General features: G+C 42.8%; 2 protein-coding genes across 2 annotated transcripts in view; both read right to left on the bottom strand.

The window, feature by feature from the left end:
- The window catches only part of LOC124344219 (extensin-2-like), a 271,667-nt gene that overhangs the window by 195,616 nt on the left and 56,027 nt on the right, over positions 1 to 20,024 (bottom strand). The gene's annotated exons all lie outside the window — the stretch shown is intronic.
- Positions 10,414 to 13,424, bottom strand: LOC124344209 (achaete-scute homolog 1-like). Its single transcript, XM_046797711.1, has 2 exons — positions 12,265 to 13,424; positions 10,414 to 11,483 (listed from the first exon to the last, which is right to left on the bottom strand). The coding sequence occupies exon 1, from the start codon at positions 13,132 to 13,134 to the stop codon at positions 12,274 to 12,276; it is 861 nt and encodes a 286-aa protein (XP_046653667.1). The 5' UTR covers positions 13,135 to 13,424; the 3' UTR covers positions 10,414 to 11,483; positions 12,265 to 12,273.

The following is a 20,024-nucleotide window of genomic DNA, read 5'->3' on the forward strand; positions in this document are numbered from 1 at the left end:
AATCTTCCTTATTGATTGATTTTGATTGCATCATGTCCAAAGGTTCGTCTCTAGTAAGCCGGGCGTGCGCAAGCCAGGTGTCAATGAAGGTACACTGGTCGTCGTGTCGCCAAACTTTTTTCACAGATTTTGAGCTTTGAGTTTTCCACAGCTATTCTTTCGATCCAAAGTTTATTGTAGTCCATTTTATCTTATCTTTTTACTTCGTTATTTCGAAACCCGAAAATCAAGTGGTAGATTTAACTGATTTTTAACGAGATTTCTGGGTTACAGTGGTTTATTCTTCAATGGCAGGATTGAGACTTACGGACAGAGTTTGGGGGTTGAAGGGTCTAGAGATGGAGAGCAGAGATGAGGAGGGCTGATGCCATAGGAAGAGGAAGAAGAGCAGCTGATCGCCGTTATCCTATCGCTGCCATCTTGATCTAAGAGTACATTTAGGCTGAAAAGCTGAGATGGATCTCGGAATGCAATGACCTGAATCTTTACTGCTTTTTTCAAGATGAAGGCTTGACTGTGTAGTCTGTATACTGTTCATCCCTTTCTGAAGCTTTCGTTTTACTTTGCATCTCAATTGAATGAAATGCTGCTGTGTATAGGCGCGCGCCCACCTTGGAAGATTTTGTCTTCGTCTTTTTTAGTTTTGGCTTGGTGGACCCCACTGTGTCTTTTTGGTTCGGCACCTCATTACAAGAAGGGGGTTTTTACACTCTCTGAGAAATAGAAAGAGGAAGAAAAAGGGGGCCAATACCGAACCGTCGATTACCGCTGGTCAAACAGACTAACCTGAGAGATGTGAAGCGACTGATTTGCACCCCAAAGAGATTTATTGATTTTTTCGTTTTCCCTTCATTTATTGCCCTTTTTTTCCTTCTCTTTTGTCGTTGTGTATTTTGCGGACGACTGGAAGAAGAAAAGAGTTTGTCCTTTTCTTAAACCAGCAACAGCAGTCATACGTGCTGGCAGATCTTTATCATTTCATGCTCTTTTACATATATGACGGGGTGAGGGGGGAGGAAGTTTCGAATGGAACGCGCGTGTTTGATGTTATTTTTTTGTTAAGGGAAAAAAAGAGGAGGCCACAGGTTTGTGTGTGTTTTGGTGGTGGGCTCGATATTATTAATCTGTCGGCCGACTCCTGCGCCTGTGATGATCATTACTCAAAGTTCGCCTCTTTTTTCTCTCCAAAAATTCGTTTGTTGTTGCTGTCAAATGTAAATGGTTTACAGGCTAAATACATAGCGGAAGAAGGGTCTCCGCGTTTGTGTGTGTGTGGGGCTATAAAGTCGATTCAAGGGAAAAGAACGGTACCGTCTAGCTTGACATTGTGTGTGTGGGTAGATCCGGATGTGTGTTTTTGTCTGTTTGCGGATAGATGACTTCTTTTTCCTCTTTATTCTTCCGTATATGGCTGTAAGGGTGAGGAACTGCGAAAAAATCTTTGTCGTCGACTCTATTCTTCGGTCGACGATTTTCAATGTTATATCGTCGCCATCACGGACCATACATCACAATCTCGACAATAATAATAAAAAAGAAGCCTCAATTTGAAAAGAAGGTATTCTTCGCTTTTGACGTTTGTTTGCTGACTTAGTCAAGATTCTTTTGTGGCGAAAATCAATGGGCAGGCGCGTGTTTTATTTTCCTTCCGCCGTCATCCGAGACTGATGCTGCGTGTCTACGGCCGACCGTCGTGTGGATTCGTGCAGAAAGCGGACACGTTTATCGCATCAGGTATACCAGACTGGCACTACCCATCGTTGTAGATATTTTTTTATTTTTTCGTGGGGCTCTCCGTTTTCGACCCTTTGTTTAGGGTGGGACAGGGTGAAAGAAAAATGAAAAACCCATTAAGACCGACAGACAAGATAGAATAGATAGACGTGTAGATTTCTCGACTCCCTTCATTTGTTTCTTTCATAATTTGTTTCTTTTTTGCTTATTTTTTTTTCTAACAAAAATACTGACACCTTAATTGGCTTTGCTTGTACGCGAACAAGTGAGGGTCGTCTTTGGGTTTTAAACGTTTTCGCAGACAGAAAGGGGGGTGGGGAGGAGATTGCCGCAACGGCGAGAAAAGTAAAGTCACGGGGGCGTTATGCTTACGCGTGTATTGCCTTTCCAACCCGCATCTATGCGCACTTTGCTATCTTATCGCCGATATTTGACTAGCCATTAAAGAACACGGGCCATTCTCTTTCGTGTTCCTTTTTACCATCAAACACCGCTCACTCTAGCCAGGAAGGCTATTGTGGCCCCATTGGAGTCCACTTTTCGAACCGTCGATTTTTAATATGATTTTCACTCTGACGTCATATTTTTTTTCTATTTTTTTTTTAAGTTCTCAGCAGCTGATTGAGTTGTAACACACACGAGTTTCTATTTTTTTAAAATTCAAATTCAAATTTTTGTCCGGGGGTTTTCTCTTGTCTGGTTACGGAAATTCGTCGCGCAACGTCACCTGCCCTCTTGTTTTATGTATTCATGTCAAATGGGAGAAATTTTTTAGAAAAATAAGGAGACCAATTCTTGAATATGAAAATGAAATTCATTTCTAAGGTGTATCAGAAAAGGTAGAGACGTCTGGCAGCAGACTAGCTTATAGCCTAATAGTATTCCCCAGGACGGGAGTAGGAGCGTACGCCAGCCGGTTTATGTACACACTAGGAGCAATGCGAGAGGGGAAGCGAGAGGAAGCAAACGTCTGATGATATTGTACTTTATTATCTTTTATTTCTATCTGGGTATAAGGGCAGGTGGTAGTGGTGGTGGGTTGCGTAGGGATATGGATAGACGTAGCAGCAGCAGCAGCCGCCGTAGTAAACTAGTGCTGCTGGTGCTGGTATATCGGTTGGTGGCGACCTGACCCTGCTGCCCGCGTGCTGGCCCGTGGGCCATCAGCTGCTGACCGGACCTTCGACTACCTAATATCGTCGCCACCGCCACCAGCGACTCGTCGTCTCTTATGGCATCCCTCCATAATCCAAACACACGCCACAGACACACAACAGAAGAAAAAGAGAAAAGTTGAAAGAAACGAAAAAATAAAAAGAAAGGAGAAAGAAAGAAAGAAAGCTTTTGTCATCGTTTCATTATCACGATTGCGTGCATACAGAGCCTGCTGTTTCGTCATTGTCGTCGGACAAAACTGAAACACAGGCCGGGTTTTTTGTTGTCCCTCTAGCTGTCACTCGATTGACAGAATTTTGACGTCCAGATGATATCAACTTTTGCCTTGTGTGTAGGCCACCTTTTCTCTAGATATTATTTTGTTTTGTTTTGTGTTTTTGAGGTTTTCCAGTTTGTTTTGGATGTTGGGCCAATTCATCCAAACGGAGCCAAGGGTTAGGTTGTTTGTCCGTCAGTTCGATTTTTTGTTACCCGGCTATCTTGGGAAATCGGGGAACGGAGAAAAAAACTACAAAAAACCCGCAGCAGTTGATTTCAGCAGCCGTCGATGTTGTTGTGCAACCTTTACGTCTGCGTATTCAGCAGCAGCAGCACACATACAGTCGGTAAATTTGACAGGTGCCGTTTATGCAAAAGTGTATGGCGCGCTGACCATTATGGATCGATCGACTCGTTGATTGATGATGGGTGCTGATCATCGTTGGCGTGCGCCACGTAACCTTCATCTTCCCTCATGTTTTGTTGCTGGCTTTTCCATCTAATGCAGAAATCGATAGCTCTCTCTCTTATCTCGAATCCTGGAATTGAGAGAAGCAGCAGAGGCTGCGCTCGTTATCGCGCCATTTTTCTCGAGCTCGTTACGTCTGTCAATTTCCTGTATGAAACGGCGCGCCGTGTTTGTTTGCCCAGCAATCATGCGGGACGGTAATATCCTGCGTAATAGCGCGCCCAATAACTGGCGGGCGAGATCATCGCTACTATATTTTTTACCCATCAACAATCAATCTAAAGACTGCCTTGGCCCCACGCTTTGCATCTGACAAATCAAGGCCACGGGCACTTTTGAATCATCGAGAAATGGTGTGGCAAAACCCCCAATACCCCGGCAGCGCGTGATTCACGATGAAAAACTCTGAAATTTGAATGTAATCGCCGAGATATCCGTAATTGTCGAACACACACCAAGTACCGAACATTTTTCTAGTTTCCGATCTCTTGTTTGTAGTTATTTCAAGGTGAAATTCTCCGGCACCCAGCATCATCATCATCACCACATATTCACTGGACACGGATCAAATGGAGGGGTTGTTTGTTTAGGCGCTATTAAATAGTATCGATCCATGCAGGTGAGAGAAAGGGTCAGGGTGGCAGGTGAGGGTGGCATGAGAGAGGATGAGTCGTACAAAATAAAAATGTGTACAATAATGTAAAAGAGTTGAGACCGTGTTGATACTACCCATGGAGTAGTTATTATGGAGTCGCATGGGGATGTGTCGCCGCCGCTGCTGCTGCCGCGCAACAACCCTAAAAAGTGTTTCCCTTATTATTTCTCTCTTTAATATACGGGTACCCTCATCGTAATAGGTGTGTATAAACTCGGATCTTGTATATACACCGCCAAGAAGATTGTGTGGGTTTTTCTCCTCCGTCTCTTTCTGGTTGGGTCGATTCCATTTTGTATCTGTTTGTGTGTCGGGTGTAATATTCACCACAACCCCCACAGCCCCTTTTTGTTTTCTCTCATCTTCTTGGAAATGGTTTCGATACCTGTTGATACCTGCCCTCATATCGAAAGCAACCGCTAACGCTAAAGAAAAAATCGTCTTGTTCTTATTTTTCAATTATTTCACGGATTGTCGTAAATGTTATTATAGTAGAATCTAGATGTGTCGGCAGACGGTTGACATCGGATACTACCCCAGTAGCGAAAAAAGGGGATTTGTGGGGATAGGCGATGGGTTATTCAAACGTGATGTAGTCAAGTAAACATTCATTGAGATTCACTGGAGCGTCGTGAGCGAAATAATGTTTTCCCCTTTTGATCGTGTTGTTTTCTTTAAAAAAAGGGAAAATATCAGTTAAAGATTAAGAATAACAAAAAGAGGGAATTAAATAAATAGAAAAGGACGCGACGAAAGAGATGTGTGTTTATACAGTACCTTCCAAACCAAAATGTCCATCCCTCAAAACAAATTTAGAAAATAAACAAACAAGTCGTAAGACGGGAGGAGACAGATCAGTCCGCCTCGCTCAACCTATTCATCAAAATGCACACATCTATTTTCTTCTCAGTCCGTCAAACAGAAGCCGCTGCCGGTGCGGCGGTCGCTCGCGCCGCTCAAATGGACAATCAATGGTGGCCGCCCCCTTTTCTTTTTCTTCCGAGACCATCGGCTCACAATCAGTTGATTATAATAACTAAAAATTGAGGAGAGACCGCTCTATCTTTTTTCTTCCCCGCATTCAAACGAAAGAAGAACCGCTACACCTTCCGCATAACCATATTCATATTTTTAAAAAAGATATATGAAAAGGCGGCACTGAAAACTCTGGCGTACGCTTTGAATACAAATAAAATTAATAATGATAATGGTTAAGTCCATAGGCCTATGGATGCTCCAGTTCGGTACGGCTCAATGGGGTGGACAACATGTCGCGCGGGGTCTGGGTCTTTGCGGCCAGCCCCGAATTGACCTAACCCTTTTTTTCTTCGTTTGGCCTTTTTCCGCTATCTCAAGCGTATATCTATCCGCAGTGTATATACTATAATGTCCGTCGGCTGTGGGAGCAACAGAGGGATTTTTATTTGCTGTATAGATTCGCGCTTTTCTAAGTCTTCTTTTTCCTTCTTTTTATAGAAACAATTTTTGTGTTGGTTATTTTTTTGAAAATTTTGTCACGTGTCCATCGCTTTTAATAGACCAGCGCTCGTCTCTCTATTGTAAGAATCGGAGTGAATCAAACCACAGGCTCCATTCCAGTTTTCTCTTTATTCCTTTTTTTCCCTTTTTTTATCTTCTTTTTACCTTGGGATTCATTCAAACGGAAAAACCACAGCTGGAGTGCCGCAGTTGTCGAGGGCCCTGTGTGTCTGTTAGGTCAAAATAGGTCGAAAGTTGCTGTGTGGTATGAATGAAAGAATGAATGAAATGAACCGTAGAGGAGAATGGAACGTGTATGGGCTAATTACGATTGGGAAAGAGACAGCAGACAAGCATGAGGTCAAGGGTATGTGTGTCCAGTCGGTTTTGGCGCAGGGTCTCAATGGGTGAAAGTATTGGAACAAGAGAAGAAAGCGAAAAGAAGGCGTGTGTCGGACCTTGGAAAATTTGCAACAATAACTGAAGTATCCACCATGTACACATATAATAACCAAATAGTTTTCATATGGCGTTTGGGGCGGAAGAAGAATAAGAACACAAGAGTCAGGTCATATTGGGTCGGTTGGAAAGGGGAGAGAGAGACATCCAGAGGTGTAGCGACGACCCGCATAGCCATCCGCCCACCAGGTGTGTGTTCCGGTGCAGCAACAGACCAACACCACACTGTCTCTTCTTCATGTGTGATGTGTGTGAATGAAACAAAAAGTAGGGTATCTAGGTCACATCCTCTCACTCTTTTTTATTTTATTTTATTATTATATTTAAATCGTTGGGGCACTGCTGCTGTTGCTCTTGATGCAGGTTTCTGGTGCGTACCACTTGATGCTCAGCAGCTGTCTTTGCTTTTCACACCTTTTTTTGTATGGGCTCATCGCAGCAGCAGTAGAAGCAAATGTCATCAGCTAGGGGTCGGGATTGGTCTCTATGACGCGCTACTTTCATCCTGTAAACACCAAGTCACCACCAATATGTCATCCAGGAAATTTTTTTTTTTTAGATTTTCATATTGAATCCAACGTGTTGGCACTTGGTGGGGTTGGTATGGATCATGTAACGAATCTTGAAAATAGATATTTTTGTAATCATGTTAACTTGCTTCTTTTGGAGGGGGGGGAGTACCGTTATTAATAGTGATTTGAGATTGTCCTAGTCTCAACAAACGCGTTATGAATGTTAAAAAATGAATTTAAAAAAAAACTTGAATGGCGTTCTGAAAAGAAGAGGAATACAAGTTGCATGGTAGCGGCTGAGCCTGTTGATGTATTTGATGCTTGTCAGCCGGAATTGTGTATAGGGGACTGTATCAATGGGATACTACCGCCAGTATCAAAATCTCGTTTCACGCTATCTTACGTTCTTAGAGAAGGATGAAGCGAACAAATATGAATGTATACACAACTTGAGCGTTGTCTTTTTTCTTCTTGTAACAAGGAACTTTGGAGCATGCTACGACCCGACACGAGTCTTTTTTTCTCTCTCGGATGAATGTCTATCCTATACACAGAGATACTGCGTTCCAATCGTCCGACTCCCCCTACAAAAAAAGACCGCTCGCTTCCAATCATTAATCATACTTTCAACGTGGACTGGGGTTGCGTTGTGTATAGGGCTCTCTACATAAGGTCAGAAATCGAATGAAAAATTTTCAGTGAAGGATAGAAGAAAAAAAAAACACGACGGTATAGTCATTTTTGTTGCTTTTCATTCATGATCGGCTTCTCCTCTTTTTTGTTATTCTTGGACAAAAATATTTATGACATGTTCTATGCGCGGCTTGGCCGTGTGGACATTGGTGGTGACGCGCGGTACATCTGTTGTCGAATTTATTTTCTGACGGAAAAATAAACCCCGACTCACTTGCTGTCTGCGCGGCGAGTGTCGTTTCCAAACAAAGATGAACTTGAAATACTTAAGATATAGTATAAAGTTCTATTATGATCATTTTTATTGGAGTTTGATTGCTGCCCTGCTGGTGTCCTTTGAGCGCAATAGAGACAGAACGATGTGTTGTTAAATTTTTGTTTCTTTGCGCCGAGGGACGTTGTTTCCATACATCAACTTGACACTGGTCCACTTGTTTCTTCTTTTACGCTTACGTAACGAAGAAAGAAGTGAGTTTTCTTTTTAAATTCTTTACTTTTGTTCCTCCCTTTCTGGAAGAATAAAGTGCTCAAAAAAGTGTCGTGTTGTGCGGCACAACACGACTACCACTATGCCGACCGTGGCAATAGGTCGGCACAATTCCACTTAGTGGAACCTGTTTTTTACCTTGGCTGTTCGTTTTTCTTTTTTTCTTTCCCTTTCTTTCAACTTGGTAGAGAGACAAGTGGTAGCCCCAATAACGGTTCCGTTGCCAACCTCTTGGGGTCATCTTCTTCTGGGTCCCTTTTTCTTGACGTTCAGGTGAAGACAATCGGCGAGCAGGTTGCGTGTTGTCTTATTGCAAAACAGGTTTTTGCCGGCCAATAACAAGAAACTTTGTCGAAAGAGACGGGATCCTAGTGCCCAGAGAACAACACGGTCGACTGCTGAGTTTTTCAGGTGTCGAGCGATAAATTACGGACAAAGGTATTTCGTCATTTGTCTAGTGCTGGCACTTGGCGAAACGCCGACCCATCGTTGATTGCTCCGCTTTCCAAGACATTGCTGACATTTTTATTCAAACTATAGGATGATAATACTCTCGTACCTGTTGATTTCGCCCCTCCTCGACCGTGGGTCTTTGCGTACTCGTGCCGGCTGTTGAAAATTTCAGATAAACCCAATTTCATCTATCACCTGCCTCATTTTATTAAAGGAAATGTATCTTTGATTATTTTGAGAATGTCAGTGGCATTCATCACTTAAGCCAAGATGCATTTAATTATTTTTTAAATAGTTAGGGTTAAGGCCAGTAAGGGGGGTTTCTTTTCCGATTGCCTTCTCAGTTTCCTCCCATCGAGCTGGTTGATTATCTCTCTACTTATTGTCATTAATATCAATGGCATCAGCATCATTGAGGGCAGTCTGGAATCCTTAATAGTCAACTTAATTTATAGTGTCAGGGAATGGGAGGTGCATCAAACTTGGCGCCGTTCCATGAACTCGGACTTTGTGGTTGGGCACATGGAATCCCTTATTTGGGATGCCGCCCAATCCAATTTGGGGATCAAACATCTGGTCCTAATATAAGGTTGGCATTACGCCGTAGCTTGACTTGCGCGTGACTTTTTTTCTTTCTCCTGCAACCCCATCCTCCCTGTAAAACAGATGTTACGGAATGTCAATCTGAGAGGAAACGTAAGTTCTTTGATTGACTTTCCTGGTCGATGTCTATATTTTTGACTTGGATCTGGAAAATAGACCGCGTAAAGTATTCCCCCTCAAAGGCTTTCCTAAGTAATTCGTAATATATTCCTAAAAGAGTCTCACCTGTACCCCCTCTCATTCTTTGCTTTTTCATCTGTGTTTTGATAATGCCTTTGAATTTTCCAAATTAAATCGAAGCCGCCTCGCTGCATTTTCGAACGTGGACGCGGAAATTCAATTTGTCTGGTTTTGTTTGTGGTCTGGTCATCATGACCTTTTCTAACCTTTTCCTGGTAGGCTAAAACCGTGAAAGATTGATGTTTGCTTTTATACTAGTGATTGGGTGATCCTGATTGACTTTCCTAGTTCAGATTTTACTTCCCCTAATACCTTTCTCCAACCGCTTCAAGTAGTAACTTGAAGGCATTTGTCCCCTCCCCCCCCCCCCCCCCCGCATAACTCGGTCAAAAAATTTTCCCCAACTATTTTGATTTATTGATTTCGTACGTTATCGATACCTGATGATTGAATAGAAATTTTGAAATGAAAATTGAATCGTCATAAATGGTTTCCCATTTATGGCTTCCATCATTTCTGTGGATTTGAAAATTAGATTTCATCTTTTCACTTTTCTCCTCGATGATAGGCAAATGAAGCAACTTGTCTGGTTTCTTTTTTCTCGGTCCGTTTTGCCTCAGAGCAGCCGAAACGTTTGATTGATTTTCTAAGTTCAGTTTCGTTTGATTCATTTTCCAAGTTCAGTTTTTAGACTTGGGGTCGACAGTGCATGTGAAATAGGGCAATTCGAAATGACTTTTTTTTTCTGTGTGTGTAAAAATTATTTCAGACGTCTTATTTTAATCTTGTCTCATCGAATTATTTCTATTGCTGCGTCTAAAAATAGGACGACTTTATTACCAGCTTTATTACCGGCTTTTGTGTGTCAAGGTGTTTGATCAATCTTGTCGGCCACGTATATAGTCTTATTCACTTTGGTACACAGGAGTCTTTGTTTATTGAGGTGAATATGCTGTCAATATGATGTATTCATTTTTATCAGACCCATGAAGATGGGTTGTCTTTCGGTATTTCCCAGGTCTCCGCGTATACCGCCTTTACCACCGATATCACATGATAATGGAATATGCGGGTCACGCGTGTCAGTCTTTTTCAAGTCCTCTTTGTATCTCCGCCTTCTGCCTGCTTCTGCACGTGTGCCGTGCTAGAACTATTGGGTTCACATTAATTTTTTTCCCTTTCCTTTTTCCTTTTTCCTTTATTTATTTTTTAAATAAAGGCAATAATCAAAAAATTAAAGAAAAACAAATAGTAATTGCACTGCAGTAGAGAATGTATTCATTTTTATAGATTGAAAACACAATAACTTGGCATTGATGCACAATAAATTTGGAAGGCGAATGGTTATTTCTTTTTTGTAACGTTGTGGGCGTCTCCGCATGAGTGAAAAACGGCACAGTTTGGGAGTTTGGGAGCTATTGTATAATATGTACATCACTGATATTTTCTCTCTGGGCAAACAAATACCGCATATAGAAAGAAAACGAAACATTTGTTTTAAAAGGTAATAAAGCCATCAAGCAGGATCTCTGTGTCAATCAAACGGGAAACTCGGACTGGCACCAACTTCCGGATCCGTTTCATGGACAAAATGTTGGAAAAAAATTTAAGTTTTTTTTGTTTGTTTGGTTTTCTTTTTTGTTTCTTCTTCCAAATTCACTGAGCATCACGAAAATAGAGTCGAGGATGTACTATACAATATGGTCTATGTATAGCACACTATGAGGGAAACAATTGGCTTCGGCATCAGCACTTAACTTTGAAAAAAAGGCACAATCAAGAAGTAAAAGTAAAGATTTCAAGAAAGGCCAGGAAGAAGACGTCGATGAAAAGGCACGCTCGTGTGTACAATATACAATTCAAAAAAGAAAGGAAAGTAAAGCAGGGAAGTTCTTGTTTGGAAGGACACAGGCACTTGATGGCTGGCAAGTTTGATATGCAAATCATTCTTAGTGGATTCGAACAAATTTTGGACGGGGCTTCAAAATCCAGTTCGCATTTTTTTTTTTTTTTTTTTTCGTTTTGTTAACATGATGGAGGGCACTAGGTTTGGTCTCTTTGACAGATGAGAAGAAAAAATGGGGAAATGTCGATTATTGAACCCAATTTTGTGTTTTGTTGGTTTTTTTGTTCGGTCCGTCTTTGGGGCGATCGGCTCGGTCCGTCTGCCATGATGTCGGACAGCACTCCGCCTCGTTGTTTTTACGTATTGCTGCTACATGTACTGGTCTCGGTGCCAACAATTGAAGTACTAATATCACAGTGAATATTTTTGTGTTTTTTTTTTCCTTTTTCGAAATTCGCGCGTCTTTTCCGAATGGATTTCTGTTGAAATAAAAAAAGAAAACATTAGATATGAAATCGAGGCAAACATTTTCACAGCTCAAAATTTTCCATTCGTCCCACCCTATTTCTCTCTCTCTCTCTCTTATTCTTATAAATCCGTTTGAATGCATTGCTATACATTCGGGCTTTTAGACCTTTATAGTATTTTGAGAAGAAGAAACTTTCGATATATATCTGGCGATGAAAAGAGGACCCGAACCCCAACGTGACAATGGATTCCCCCTGTGCACACAGTAGAGACCGGAGATCGACCCATGGGGTCGAACTGTGCATACACTTCTCACTACTTGTAGACTCACACAAACTCTTAAATCTTTCTACTTGTAGCTCGCAGAAAAGAGGGACATAGAATAGATATATAAGAGAAAAATCCCTTCCCAATATAGGCTCAGCTCCGATCTACCATGGCCACAATTGTTTGGAGGTACAAGAAAAAAGGGAGAAAAAAGAGGGATGACCCAATAAGTTTTTCAGTGTGACCAAGACTTGGGGATGTAGGGGCAGAAAAATGCGTCACAATTTCTTCTTGCATTGTCCGCGTGTTATATTTATATATCTAGTATATAAATACAGGCAATAGGAAATGGAAGGAACACCTCTTCTTCCCTTCTCAAACGCTTCTACTTCCTGCATCACTACGGAAAAGGATCCATCAAAAAGCTCGCTGCTTTTGTGCTCAAACGGAATAAGAGAGAGAGGAGGAAATCTCAAAAAGAAATGTTCTGTTGCCCCAAAACGGAAATTGAAGTAAGAAATTTACCTGTGCGATCTATTGGCTTTGCTGCCACCAAGAAATGGCATCGAGCAGTTCGTCTTCGTTGGGTGGATCGACGGCTTCCGTGGCAAAGTCGGGGGCATCGTAGACGTCGTAGAGATCGTTGGTGACACCGACAACCATGTTGTTGTGGTTGTTGTTGTTGCCGCCGCAGCCGCCCCACTGGGACGAGGCGGTGTAGTACGAGTGCTCGGAGCCGTAGCACGAAGGTGTTGGTGATGAGGCGTCGCTGTAGTTTGAAGGTGATAGTGACGTGCTGACGGAAGGCTGGTGGTGGACACCGAAGGTGAAGCTCTTTGGCTGCAGGTGAGCGGGCGGTGACATGTTTTCGGACGAGGAGCAGGCGCTGGACGAAGTGGACGAGGCAGAGTCGCTGCACCCGTCCGAGTCGAGCATTTCTTGCAGGCTGCGGATGTACTCAACAGCACAGCGCAAAGTGTCGACTTTGCTGACCTTGCGGCTTTTGCTGCTGCCACCTCCGCTGGACGATCGGCCGCTGTCGCTGGCTGTGCTGGCCTCGCAGAATGAAGTTGGGATGTGTTGGCGCAGAACGGCGAAGCCCATGTTGACCTGCTTGACTCTGTTGCGCTCGCGAGCGTTGCGCCGGGCCACGGAGGCCGGTGGGGCCGGTGGCAGGACGTAGCCCAAGCTGTTGAACTGGATGCGCTTCTTGGCCGAGCTGCCGGCCGAAGCACCGGCGACAGCAGGCTGGATGGGCCGCTTGTTTGCACCGCCCGATTTGGTTGGCGTCAGGTTGTTGTTGTTGTTGAACTGCATCATGACGGCAGGAGATGAATTCATTGGCGAATACATCATCGTTGGTGGGGACATCTTCTGTGGGCTGCTCATCATCATTTTTGTTTCTTTTTAGAGAACTCGGTTAACAGTTTGTGTGTTCACTTTCAGAAATTGTTCTGTCGAATGGGAGAACGAAAGAAACACTTGAGGAATAACCGCTGCGAATTTGGGATAAAACTGGATCGAGTAAGGTTGGATGTGAGTGTGCAAGTTGTTTGTTTTGGCTGTCAAAGGCACTAGCAAAGAAAACGGTGTGTGTGGAGAGAGAGGACGTAGGAAGGAGGACAATCCGTTCAGCTCGGGAGCTTCGTCCCGAATGACTGTTTTCCAGCCACAACCGCTTCCTCTTGTACCCTCCGCTGTTGCTGCTCACCGGTCTCCCTCACAATAACACACACCGAAACGGGGGCGGAGCTTAGATTTTGGACTTGTGTTATTTTACTACGCTACCCCTGTACCCCATGCTCTTTCTCCCTGACAATGAACCCTATAGCCTGGGGTAAGATAAGCGTGTATTTTTTCCCCACCACCCTCTTTTTCATTTCCAATCCACCCTCCCCCCTGCCTGACCCCACCCACCATCCGAACCAACTGCAACAGGGTAGCAAGAAGCAGCAGGAGTGCTAAAGGAAGAGAAAGAGAACGGCGCGCGATTCAAGCGCGGCTGCTGCTGGCGTCGCGTGTATGTGGATTCTTCGGCGCGTGTCCACTTTTTCTTATAATTCTTTTCTTTATAACATTTCCTTCTGGAAAACTTGTTTTTTTCTTCTTGAGCCAGGAGAAAAGAAAAAAAACAAACACCCTCCCGTGTACTGTACTGAATTCAACTCGATTTATTTCTTTTTTCCTTTTTCTTTTTTGTTTTGTTTGCTTGTTTTTCCGAAACTAAAAAAAAAAAAATGAAAAACCTGGGCAACCGGTTTTTCGATTATCAATTTTCCCCGTATCTTGTTTTCATCATAAGTGTGCATTATACACCATAGGCTCCGTGTTGCGATAGTTATTAGTTATTATTACAACCGGTAGTGTGGATTTTTCTCCTTGGACCCGCCCCTATTTTTTCAATGATTGTAAAAAAGTAGAAAACGGTTCGAGCATATAGGGGAAAAAATGATAATCGTATACAATCGCTTCAAATTTCCATTTTTCATTCGCCTTTATCTATATTTTTAGCCTAGCTTTTTTTATTTCTGAGTGTGTGTGTGTGTGTGGGTGAAAAAGGCAACATGCCTCCATATTTAAAGCCCATAGAGAGAGCTCAAACAACACAATTGATTGATGGTAATCGCTACCAATTGTTTTGCGATTTTCTCTCTTTCTCTCCTCTCAGCTGGAGTCTGCAGCGAGTGGACTGATGGCTACTATTCTGTGTACACAGTGAAAATAGAAATAGATTTTTGGTGGTCGTGATGGGTATCGCCGTCTCTTCCTATTCTTCCTTCATCTCCACTTCCTATTGTTTTCGCCCCCCGAAATCTGCACCGGGGGGGTGTGAGCTTGTGTCGAGAGACAAGTGAGTCGTCTTGTACACCATCAGCTTTTGCTTGTACCTTTCCAATCACGTACGATCTGTGATTAACATCTCCATGTGCAGTGTGGTGTGCTCCATCCCGAACACACACCAGCAGGCGCTTCCGATTCTATTTTTGAATACATCTGCACAGTGGTCAGCACTATACTGTCCTTCATTTAACTTGTTTGTCGTCTCGTTCCCGAGACATAAGCCAGAGAGAAAACGAAGAAGCGTATAGCGCTGGAATAAATTAGGCGACCAACACAATATCAGCGGGATATTGGTCCCACCAAAAAATGATGGTGCCAATGATTACAATGTCCGGCCCAGCATGAACGACCTTTTTTTGTCCTTCTACTGTAAATAAACCATCGTCGTTTAGACTTACTTTTATTTTCGAAATAGTTAAAATTTTGTTTTGCTGAGAGAAGGACACCGATCGGAAATGCTGGAGAAGTAACAGATGATCCAGGGTGTTTGTTTTGGTTCATAAATCACGCCATTGTTAAACTTTTGGGCAGTTTAATACGTTCTAGTAGCAGGGCTGTTGAGGGAGTTCTTCATTTTGAATTTTATTCCAATTCTTTTCAGTTCTTAAATGAAATTAGTCGATGATTTCTCCTTTCTTCTTTACGACATTATTTTTTTTGTTGGATTGTTGCCGTTCGGAACGGCGTAAAACACGTGCAAGTTATGTGTGTTGTTATTGTTAAAATTGTTATTATATCACCAATATATAAAACATGTCGCCGTTCGTGAGCGGCAATTCGAGCTGTTAGCTGATGCTATTTGACTGTTAGCCGGAGGTCTATACAACTACACCACGTGTGGTATATAGCTGCTGCTGCAGCTATACACACGGTGGCACGCGAGGTGCTCGTTAAACGCCAGGCAACCCATCAAACCAACGCCGCTCTCTTCCATAAAATTCGAGTTTTTTTTTTCTCCCTTGACCATTTTTTTTATTTATTTCCATCTCGCTGGTTGATCCCTGTGCGTTTGTATGAATTGCAGTTTCAAGATCAGAGAGAGAGAGAGATGTATTTATATACTTAGGAAGAGGTCTGAAAACAAAACAAACAAAAAACCGGAAATTATTCCAAATGTTCCAGAGAATACGGCTGTAACTCGATCTTTGTGTTCCAGTGAACTTTTAAGATTATTTTAACGATGCGAGAATTCCAATTTTATTTCGTATTCTTCTGGATTTATACTGTGCGCAATGTATATTACATTCATAGGCTATGCCATGTTAATAGCGCTTGTGTTCCAGGCGTTGCTCCTGCTGGTTCCCCCCCAAAAAAGGCGATGAACTCCAATTACGTTCTGCATTCGATCCAATCGCATCATTCTCGCCAGACGTTTTTGTGGTGTAGCCTATTTCGAAATTCAACCAAAAACAAGAGCCTGTTGAGGGAATTAGCTCGTAAAAAATCGATCCGTGGGGTTGAAATTATTGCACAGTTTCCTTTTTTTTTTGGCCAAAACAAGAACGAAATTGTCACCTACCACCGAAAAGAGCGTTTATAGTCTTCAGAGGTGTCTGCATGTCTATCATTAGGTGTTGGCGCAGTGTGGCGGGAAGTACAAAAAAAAAGCGGCAAAAGAAGTTAGGGCGGTCTCTCTTTGTCGCATATGCCGACCCCGAGGGTTTGTTTGGCAATTGAGACCATCATCGTCATCATCTGGTTTGCTCAGCTTAAGATAGATAGGTAGAGATAGATCAAGCGCGCGCTAGAACTCCGCACACTCCACGCTCAAGTTAATGGAATTGGAGCAGCCCGACGTTTTATGACTTGACGCTCGGTCGCTGCTATCAGTAAGTGGATGACCCCCGTGCGCACATATACACTGTCATGTAGGTAATCATATTCCGAAACTAATTGCTCTCTCGTCTTTTTTGTTTTTGTTTTTCACTCCCCTGACTGGATTTGCTTGACTTGACTCTGCTCAATTTCGAGATACGCATCGCTTCTAAACGCTCTTTAATCTCGTGTTTAGATTTCTAGAGACTTTCTAACGCGTTTAAAAGGAGGAATTAAGCTTCCCACACTGTTTCGCGGTTTTGCCAGAGCAGCGATGCGTTCACTGGAAGATGTTTTCATGAAATAAAGCTGTACACCGCTGTACACGAAGAGGGTATGCTTTTTTTTAAACTCTTAAAAGCCCCGTGTTTTGACGGACTGCTTGCACAACATTGGACAACAACAACTCTAAAGCTAGACTAGACGGACCTGTTTATATGAAATTGGAATCATTTAGCCAGCTTGAATAGATTGTGTGTTGGATAGGTTTGACAGCTTTGCCAAAGCTTTGCCATTGATATTCGGAAACACTGCCTCTCGAATGTGAATGAAGGATTGGCGCATAATCGCCCATGGGAAACCGCAAAGTCTTGGTTTTGGCATTGATCAAGTTACACAATGTGACACAATGAGGAGGAAAAGTTGCGTATTATGCAGTTTAGCGGCCTATCCTGTTGGTGGGCAATCCTTTTTGCGTCCGAGAGTTGCGACTCAGAGGGCGGTCTTTCTCAACAGACTGGGATCATAGCGAGAGTATAGGCTTCTTGTTGCATTCGTACTCTTGTCGGATTTTGTGCAATGGATCGAGCGAAAAAGTAGGTCGCCATATGCTGTAACCAGATCTATGGAGGGCCTTGTCTACCTTTTGCATTGACGTCTCGATGGGCCTCGCAGATAAGATGTATCGCACTCTTTTATTTCTTTTCACTTTCTCTAGGGTTAGCAGAGCCGAGCAGAGCTGTGCATCTGGCACAAAACTTGTACTTTTTTTTATACTACTCGATATTCCGGTTGCTATAATTTGATTTTAATTCGGTGGATATTTTTATACATGCTGGTTGGTGAAAACAAGTTTTCAAAGTTATCATTCATGTAAAAACCTTGCATTAGCTACCGGACTTTGCGAGCAAGTTTTTGTCTTGTAATTTCCATGTGTATCTTGTTGATTCGGTTGCCGTCCACTCTACATTCGAAGGTTGGACATGTGCGTGGGTGTTATCAGCACACTCAAAGACTCGCCCCTGGTTTGAATCACTATACAGCAAGTACAAGTTGTATAGTGTAGCGGTGATTATCAATATCCTTAAAATAATATTTTGCAGATTGAAGGAAAAAAACGAGTTGTTGACACGGCGGGGGATCCGGGTGGATTATAAAAATAGAATTGAGAAATAGAGAGAAAAAAGGAAGAAGAAAAAAGAAAGGAGTGTATATGGAGGACACAGGAAGAAGAGTAGTAGGAGGAGGGAGTGTGCGGGATATAGAAGAAGAATGTTATTTGAGAATAGAGCCATTGAGCTGTGAATGGAGCAAGAAAACCGCGCGTTTCTCTCCGTGTTCTAGCCTATTGTCGATGGGACTTTTCTCTCCCCTTTTCCTTTTTTTTCTTTCGATTCTGTTGTCTTCGGATAGCTTTCTTTCATCTTTTTTCTCTTTTTTCTTTCTTACTATACAATTCGAGGAGAACTATTCCTCCGAGGAGGTTGGTCAGGTGTCCGAGGGCATCTTGGGCGATTGCATTACAGTCTATCGATGAGCTTGTCGGATCAAAATCCGGTGGATATTGGTGCTGAATTTGGTTTTCTTCCCAATCTAATTACGAACTGCATAATAATTGGAACCGGAATTGGAGGGAAAAAATGTCGGTTGATGTATAACCCTGGGCAAATAACAGCTGATGGAAAATCGGTTAGTTATTGGACAAGTTCAAATATCAGCCAACCGACGTATATCTTATACACGTCGAGTGTCTGTATATATAGATTCAAGACCCCGGTCACTTTTATCTCGCTCTCTCTCTCTAGCTGGCTCCCCATGATTCCTCTACTTCTTTTGATCCCTTTGAAATTCTCTTTGAAGACGGGACTAAAGGTATAGCAGCACGGGGGGAGAGTTACACACGGTTTTTTCATGAATGGTCAACCTCTTCTCTTTCCCTTTTCTTTTCTTATTTTTTCCTTCCTCTTGTTCTCGCTTCCTATACACAGTACAGGAGTCTACCTCTTCTTCGGACTCGAGGGTGCACTATAGCTGGGTTGGAAATCACCTATCAACCTCCCACGCCACCTCCTCTTTGCTGTCTTCTCCCTCATCGGTTGTCCCTTTTCTTCTTGTCCATCCCACCCACCCCCAATTTTATTTTTTCTTCCGCTGGTCGCGCGTATACCTTTCCCCGTTTTTATTTATGGCAAACGATTGAAAAGCGCAGGTTAGAATTCGGTCCGACGGGGTATACACACACGACGAGGTACAAGGGACGAAAACGGATAGGGAGAAGAAACAGCAGGAACGCCGTTGCCATTCAAACCGTCCGGAGTTGTAGTAACAACTTCCTGTAATTTTGCCAGTTCCTTTCCACACTTATTATATTCGGAAACTTTTTTTTCCTCTCTTCCTTTTTTTGTTGAGTCGACGCGTCGTCGTCCCTGTATACCGGAGAAACATGTCTATTGTATGGTCAATATTTTATTGCGGAGAATAAAAATCTATCGACTGGGGCGGTCGCTTCTCTTGTTTGGCTCGTCGTAAGTTGGAAGCTGCTTCTGCTGCTTCTGGTAAAACGGCTATTGCCAAAGACATTTGGCGGTAACGAATGGGCCATTAAAATGCATAGCTTTGCCCACAGGAGCCTGTGATCTAAGGCAGTTGACTATATAGCCAACAACCCATTCAGTCGATTGGAAATTCCCTTTTCAATGAAGAAGTAGAGGGGGGAAACACCAATGCTATGTTGTGTGTTGTTGATCGGTCTCAATCAGCGCGTAACGAAGGTTATGTTCTCATTCAATCGACCAAGTACTTGTTGTCTATTTGCTTGAAGACCGGAGCGCGTTCACTGTAGTTTTGCTCTTTCCGTTTCCGACCAATCAACAGTCTATTGACATGAGATTGCTTAACATGCCCTCTCCATCATGGTCATAGTGATGAAGCGGGCCGCAGATTATGATCATCTCAGTTACGCAGGTAGCGTTTCTTTTTGTCGGAGCAGTCAACGATGAAGAAGAAGATGAACCAGTGAACCTACAAGTGAACTGCACATTTGTGTGACCCGTTAGAACGATGAAGTCTTGTGAGCTTGACTACATGCAATTGTCCGGTCCATAATAGGACCTTGCATACCATAGCTGTTAGACAGAGAAACCTTTTTCACTCTTTGCGGCCCCCTCTTTTTTCTCTCTATTGAACTTGTAACGTATAGTAAAAGCTTGCCGCCCAGCAACAGCTTCTTTTCAATGAAATGGAATGGACCAAATCATACGGACTGATTTTCAACTTTCGGGGCCTCTTTTGACCTGTCAGTGAAACTGTTCATTTATTCCAATAAAAAATTGCGATGCAGGGCCAGCGCATTCCAAAGTAGACTTTGACTTTGATGCGATCAAAATTTATTTCAACCCAAGTTTAAGCTG

This window comes from Daphnia pulicaria, chromosome 6 (assembly GCF_021234035.1).
Source record: "Daphnia pulicaria isolate SC F1-1A chromosome 6, SC_F0-13Bv2, whole genome shotgun sequence".
Taxonomy (NCBI): domain Eukaryota; kingdom Metazoa; phylum Arthropoda; class Branchiopoda; order Diplostraca; family Daphniidae; genus Daphnia; species Daphnia pulicaria.